Source organism: Asterias amurensis, chromosome 16 (assembly GCF_032118995.1).
Source record: "Asterias amurensis chromosome 16, ASM3211899v1".
Classification (NCBI taxonomy): domain Eukaryota; kingdom Metazoa; phylum Echinodermata; class Asteroidea; order Forcipulatida; family Asteriidae; genus Asterias; species Asterias amurensis.
In genome coordinates this window covers 4,474,148-4,482,024 of record NC_092663.1, presented here as the reverse complement: position 1 = coordinate 4,482,024, position 7,877 = coordinate 4,474,148, and the positions used below count along the sequence as shown (strand labels likewise).

General features: G+C 40.4%; 1 protein-coding gene across 1 annotated transcript; it reads left to right on the top strand.

Moving 5' to 3' along the window:
• The first annotated feature begins 1,140 nt into the window (after window positions 1-1,140).
• On the top strand, window positions 1,141-4,915 carry LOC139949121 (G-protein coupled receptor 54-like). Its single transcript, XM_071947525.1, has 3 exons — window positions 1,141-1,473; window positions 2,062-2,197; window positions 4,250-4,915. Exons 1-3 carry the CDS (start codon window positions 1,141-1,143, stop codon window positions 4,867-4,869), a joined length of 1,089 nt encoding a protein of 362 aa, XP_071803626.1. The 3' UTR covers window positions 4,870-4,915.
• The last annotated feature ends 2,962 nt before the right edge of the window (window positions 4,916-7,877 follow it).

Sequence of the window (7,877 nt, the reverse complement as noted above, 5' to 3'; positions counted from 1 at the left end):
CAATTGGGCCATGGTGTCGTCCTCTGGAAAGAAAAACAAAGTAGTCCGGTATTCCCCGTGTCCCTTTCAATCAGAAAGTGGGTGTTTGGTCTTCATGCTAACATTCTTAGCGTACTTTCAAGTTGTGTGAAATTACAAAGTTACCAACATGATTTTGTGCCTGCACTAACTTAAAGGCAGTGGACACGTTGGTAATTACTAAAAATAATTATTAGCATAAAACTTTTCTTGGTAACGAGTAATGGAGAGAGGTTGATAGTATAAAACATTGTGAGAAACGGCTCTCTTTGAAATAATGTAGTAATTTAATGTATGTAATTTTCCACGAATTGATTTCAAGACCTCAGATTTAAAATTTGAGGTCCCGAAATCAAGCATCTGAGAGCACACAACTTCGTGTGACAAGGTTGTTTTTCTTTCATTATTATCTCGGAACTTCGATGACCAATTGAGCTAAATTTTCACAGGTTTTTTTTGTTATACATATGCTGAGATACGTTGAGTCAGTAGACTGGTTTTTGACAATTACCAATAGTGTCCAGAATCTCGAGATTTCGAGACCTCAAATTCTAAATCTGAGGTATCAAAATCAAATTCGTGGAAAATTACTTCTTTCTCGAAAACTACGTTTCTTTAAAGGGAGCCGTTTCTCATAATGTTTTATACTTTCAACCTCTCCCCTTTACTTGTTACCACTTACCAAGAAAGGTTTTATGCTAATAAATATTTTGAGTAATTACCAATAGTGTCCACTGCTTTTAAGCATGCAAATAACACACTTAAAAAAAGAAAAAATACTTAGTTTAGAGTGCTTTTATTTGTTTAACTGAATTGTTGTATGTTTTTTCTTTCTTTCAGTGTCGAGCCGAGTGAGTCTTGTGTATATCTACATCAATGAAGATTCTCCTCAAAGCCTGATTAGCAACTGGACAATGGAGAAGACAGAAAGCCACAGAGAATTATTCATGGAAAAACCCATGCATGCAGTCGAGTCAAGTAGGGACTGAAAACCAAATCCACATAGTGCCCCCCCCCCCGTGGGATTCGAGACGGGGTCCCCAGAGGTGGAAGGTGAGGCAAGACACCACTACGCCAACCTGACCGCCAACCTGACCGCCAACCCAAACCGTCTACGTAATCATGACGTCATATGAGGTGGACATAACGGGTGTGTTGAATGACACCTCATCAAAATCATGGCTTGATCAGGCTATGGAGCCGGGCCCAGAGACAGTGTTCGTGCCAGTAGTCTGGTCCCTCATTATAGCCGTTGGAGTCACCACTAATGCCGTAGTAGTCTACGTGGTCATGCTGCACATGAAGATGACAACAGTGACCAACTACTACATCGTGAACTTAGCACTGACCGATATATCGTATCTGCTGTTTTGTACACCGTTCACGACGTTGACGTTCACATTGTATGGTTATCTGACTGAGGGGATGTGTAGAGTTATATCGTATGTACAACAGGTAAAGTGGACATACTCTTAAGCAACTCTCGGATCAGACAAACTTATTGGTTCCGAGGAGCCTTACTCAATTTTAAGATGACCCGGAAAAGAGTTAAACAAGTTTGAGCTTGGATTGTGCGACATTTTGACTCATTTCTTGTTCATATTAAATACAGATTCCTGGGGAATGAGACCCAACATGAATTTTGACATGCTTTTAGGGTTTTTTAAAAGTCCAGTCCACCTTTCATTCCATATTGTTTCGAGATCGGGGGCTCAACCCCACCAACATTAAACAACTGCCCCTTTCCCTTTTCACATTTTCACAATATTTCTATGAAGAAAAAAAAATGAAAAAATAAATAAAAATAAAAACCACGACCACAGACGTGGAACCACGTCTATCAAAAACCACGATCCCTAACACAGCCTTCACACTATACCGCTAGTTAATCCTTACGTAGACAAGTTAAACCAATCAATCTGATTATGGATGAACTATTTTCATCCTATCCTAGTTGTTAAATTTGCATCGGGGATAAAAGAATATTAACAGTGATGTTCATCCCTTGTATTTTCTTCCCGGTACTTTGTGTATGAACCCCAGGCGTCTGTTCATGCAACCTGTATGACACTGACCATCATGAGTGCAGATCGCTACTTCGCCATCGTGTACCCAATCAAGTCAATGAAGTACAGAACCAGACGATTGTCGTTTCTTATCAACCTTAGTGTTTGGATCCGTAAGTAAACATATTACTAACCCAGGTCAAAAATTCAGTTGAACCTAGGAGTGCGTTTTAGCGACCCCAACCCAAAGCCCAACCAACTCATGAAGTCGGTTACCGGTTGGTCTGACAGCATTATCACCGCGCTCAACCGAATACGCGAAAACGCTCAACCGATGACCAATGTTTCTTGTTGGGGTCGCCAAAACGCACTCCTGCTAAACTCGGTTTAACTGGAACCATTTGAAAACCAGTTAATTAAAGGGAAGTTACACTATTGGTAATTGTAAAAGACCAGTGTTCTCACTTGGTGTATCCCAACATAAGCATAAAAAACCAAACCTGTGTAAACTTGGGGTCAGTTGGTCATCGGAGTTGGGAGAAAATGATGAAAGAAAAAAACCCTATTTCAAAATATATGCTACTTCAGAGGCAGCCGGTTCTCACAATGTTTTATACTATCACCAGCTCTCAAATGCTTGTTACCAAGTCAGTTTTTAAGTTAATATTTGTTTTGAGTAATTACCAAACGTGTACCTTCGTTAAACAAAACCAGGTGGTTAAATACCTGGGCCCAAGTTAGCTTGAAGTTTTTGCCTAGAAAACAGGATTACCAACCAAATTTCCATTTGTTGCATATTGTTTGATACTGGTTTACATGTGTTGGGTGCTTATCCTGAAAATCACGTTGCAATTTGGTTGGTAATTCTGTTTTTATCGAGAAAGACATTTCATGCTTAGCAAATTGTTGTGCTTACAGGCTTTATGAAACTGGGCCCATGTAGGTGGTTATTATGAAATTAAAAGCCGTTGGTTCATTCAATGAAAAACAGTTGAACACAGATCAAACTTGGTTTTATTTGGAAATTGACACTAGAAACCAGTTGACAACAGTTAACTGGGGTCAACTGGGATTTTGATATGAAAAGGTTGCCCTGAAGGGAGATGTGAGCATACGTATGCGATGTCTTATTTTTTATGGGGGCGAATACTATGTGCGCATACGTCGAATGCGATGGCGAACAATGGTCGATGCTGTGATTTTGCGCATTAAAGTATATAAGATGTCGAGACGTTTTTCGCATGCGTGACCCTACGCCTAAAGCCCGGTTCATACTTCCTGCAAATGCGAATGCGAAGCGGATCTTGACGTCACAAATTCGCAACGAACAATTCGCAGCAGTTGCCCTTGCTCTACCCTTGCGAATAATCGCTGCGAAAGGAGGGTGTGACGTCAAATTCACGTCAAATTCGCTTCGCATTCGCGTTCGCATGACGTATGAACCGGGCTTAAGCGATGTCGCCAACGTTTTGCGAATAATGTGCGCATTTCGCGTAGGCTTATACATATGCAATGTCATGATTTTTTTTGCATACTTAGTTAATACCTGTTCATGACAACACAATTTATACTGATGAAGGTAGTTTCTTGCACCCAGTCGAGTAGTTTCACAGCCACGAACTGATATAGGTCTTAACACAACTTCCCTGCTAAAAGTGCCACGTATAGGCTACTCCCTAGAGTCACGCACAAAAATTGGATCAACCTAATGACTATTTAACACTACCTTTAGTATAATCATTTGCTTTTCTAGTCACACTTCCACGGGGTTATGATCGGGCAAGGCATTCCAGGGGGAAACGGCGCATCTTGACGGTAGCCCATTAGGAACGAGGTTGAACACGCGCCTACTGAAGCGAGGGTATCAGATTTAATGAGAATTTTAATTGTTTGCCGTCGAAAGATAAAAGTTAACATTTTTAAAAGTTTTTTCTCAGTAAGACAATTCGTGAAGATAAAGTCAAAAAGGGTTAACGGCAGGGTTCTTTATAAAACAAAAATCCATTATTTTGAAGGTCACGTAAAAAAGGAAATCTTAAGCGCGCCACTACACGTCGAGTCGAAATGAATCCCTCTTGCCAGTCTAGCGCCCTCTGTTGACGGCAGCGACACACGATTATGTCGTGTTTTCAAACGTGTTCTTTATACCGATGGTTAAATTAATCTATTAACATATAAAATGGTTATTTTAATGTACTATTCAATATATTTTTCATTTTCTGCAGTTTCCTACATTATGGCCATACCAGCTCCCATCTTCGTAGAAGCAGAGAGCCACTTCTACTACACGGGCGAGAAATATTTCTGCTTTGAGGCATTCAGCACGCCAACCAAGCAAGCCGTGTACTACACCTACGTCCTCGTGTGCACCTACATCTTACCTCTATTTGTGATATGCGCATGTTATTCCCTCCTACTACGAGCGACGTGGACGAGGCATCATCCCTCGGCACAAAACAGTCACCGAACCCGGCAAAACCTTCTCCAAAAACGACGCATGACCCGCATGGTTCTTGTTGTTGTTTGTCTATTCTTTGTGTGCTGGTTACCAACACATGTATTTAACTGTTGGGAACGCTACAGCACCCATGATTTCCCCTACTACAGCGACGCGGTGTACTATGCCAGAATTCTAGCAGTAACATTAGCCTATTCCAATTCATGCCTTAACCCTTTTGTGTATGCCTTTATGGGGAATAACTTCCGTACTAGCTTTAAGAAGGCGTTCCCGTTTTGCTTCAGGAGGCGGATTGTTATGAGAAACACCTTTCAATTAGTGAACCGATTACGCAGGGCTAGGTTGACTGAAGATGGCGGGACAAGGGTGACCGTCCTGGCAGTCTGAGAAAACACTACTGTCAATAACCCTAACAAGAAAATAAATTCCTTTAAAAACAAACCATCAATGGGGATTGATCAGCGCAATTAATCCTATAACGCTTTATGACATCTGTATCACCTAAAAACACCCACTAGACATTTGGTTTTTATCGACGTGGCGATTTGTCCTTATACTCTATGATATTTATAAATAAACATCAAATCTTGAATCTGTTACTTAAAATGGCTTCCTTTATTTTGTTTTACTTTGTTTCCTATACATTATTGCATAGACTTTTTCGCAAGTACCAATAATTATTTGCGCAAGCGCTAACTGTTTAATGGAGATGCTTGTTGGTCTAGCTAGCGGTCAAACTTGATCGCTAGCTAGACTAGCAAGCACCAAATTCCACCCTAAAGCGCACATACCACTGATCTCAGAGATCAGTGACACGTGCCGAGTTTTTGCGATAAGGTCTATTGGCATCTGAAAGTGCGCCCTCTTTTGTCAGTTAAACAATATTTTTTCTTTAACTCTTCTTTTTCTTTAACTCGATTTGACCATCTTTTAATAGCAATCTCCCAACGTAACCAAATAGAGGCGAAAAGCATAATGGTCTGATCCCTTATGACATGACAAATTAGTACCACTCTAAACTGGGATAACTTTCCGTATGGCGCCACCACTTTTTCTTTTTACAAAAAGGGATATATCAATCAGGTAAATTAGATACTATATTATTTTATTTCGAATGAAAAGGTGGTGGCGCCATACGGAAACTTTTCCCTAAACTGTGCAAACAAGAATACAAGACAATAGCAAAATAATAAACATACATTACCTGTAAATTTCCTTGGAGCTGGGGGCATCCATCTTGCATTCAATGGCTACCACTAACACATTATGACGTTCAGCACTTAGCAGACTTTAACTGGTAAATCCACGCTCACAAGGCCTCAGTATATCCAAACATTATGACGTACAGCAGTAGCAGACGTTCAGGGGAAATCCATGCCCACAAGGCCCCAGTATATCCAAAGTTTGGTCCTTTTAGAATCCACGGCATCGGCTTTCAGTTCAGCTTCAAGCCCCTCGTAACCGTTCTCTCGTCTGAAGCCCTGACCAAAGGTCACTACAAAGGTGCCCTGACCACGCACGCAAAGATGGTCAAAACAACCGTGGGGCCATGCTAGCCTGAGCTGAATCTTTAGCTGAAACCGCGGTTTCAAAGGGTGCGTTCGTTCAGCTTCCCTGGGTCGACCCCGGTGTGTGGCGGGTTTTTTTTTCCCAGGACAAACGTTGGTAATTATCTGCACACGTTCGTGCTGAAAAAAAAACACGCCACACACCGGGGTCGACCCGGGAAAGCTAATCGAACGCACCCACTGTTAAAGGACCTATTGGTGCACCCCACCAAATAGGAGAAAATAGAGCGTCGAGCTCATTAATATTTTGTAGGCCCTGAACATATTCTATATTAGCCAGATTTGAGAGCCCCCAGAAAGTGTTTCAGTGTAAAAATGTTGCCCAATTGTGACCTGGGGGTTGTTGACTTCCAGCTTGAGGTATTTTGGATGACAAAGGCCTTGAAATAAATGGTCCTATTTGCTGAGAGGTGTAGGGACATTTTTCAAGATTTATGCTCGGACGTTTTCAAAATTAGACCTGTGAGAAGGGGTGTTTTTACTTGGAGGGAGAATAACTCGACGGCCCCAGGGACTCCCCATATAAAATTGAGCAGAGAATAAAAGTTCAAGAGTCAATCAATAATTTTCCCTTTCAAGTTAAAAGCCATGAGACTTTCAAGTGTTTTTCGTGTATTTTTGAATACCTAGCATTTTGCACTGTGTGCTATGGGAGATTATTTGGTGGGGTGCATCCCTGTGGAAGTTTACCTGTTATAATGTCTGCTGCCACCAAGCGTCCAAAATTACATACAACCCCTGTCATCAATGGGGTAGAACTCCAACATGATGAAATAATGACAAATATTTAAGGTTTTTTACTCAATTGATTTAATATCTATATGATTTTTTAGTGATGATTCCGAGAAAAAAACCCAACGTTTATAACAAAAATTGCACACGTTGTAAACAATTTTCACCTCACAAAAAGACAAAACAAAAAACTTTTTAAAAACAACTTCTTAGAGTGCCATTATTTTTAAACCATATATAACATGAATTACTCTCAAGTTTTATTTACAAATATATTTTTTTATAATTAAGTAAAGCATTTTCTTTTTACAAATAATTAACTCTTTTTAAATTATAATAAATACTGTCCTCTTTTGTGATTCTGTAATAATATAAAATTATAATAATTATAACACCCCTTACCAATATCCTGCCTTTTCATTGGTTTAGAGCGTGTCACATGATATGTCTTAGTTTTACTAGACGACGGCCGTGTGATAGTGCATCGGTTTGCCGTGCGCTAGTCCGAAGACTAGCACACGGCGTGCAGTACCCAGACGTCCGTTGGGTGTACGAGGATGATAAACTAATAGTCTGTAACCATTTCGGATTACATGACACTACATGCAGCACAGTAACAGTTTTCGCAGTCTGTATTCGCGTCGTCCATGGATTGTAGCATTCAGGTCTGTAACTTAATAGTACAGCATTAGAAATGTTTGGGTTGTTATAAAAAAATATTGACTGCTTTTACTCGTGCAATTGTTAAAGTTATGGCTCCCTCGGTAATCCCCGGAGGGTTCTATTTTCCCTCGGCTTCGCCTCGGGTAAAATTGAACGCTCTGGTGATCACCTCGGGGTCATAGTTTTAACCATAGCAGTCGAAGCAGTCAATATTTGTGTACTATTAAGCTGATGAATTGAATTATCTCGCTTTAGTTATTTCATACATCATGTGCAGACTTTGAATCATGCAGGAGGTGGTAAACTTACTGTGCCATGGATAGTACAAGCATGGACTAATTTGGCATGAAGTTAAAGATCATCAAGGGAAATATATTTGGCTCCAGGACAGACGGAAATTAATTTGTCCTTAAAAAAACCAAAAAGGGTTTG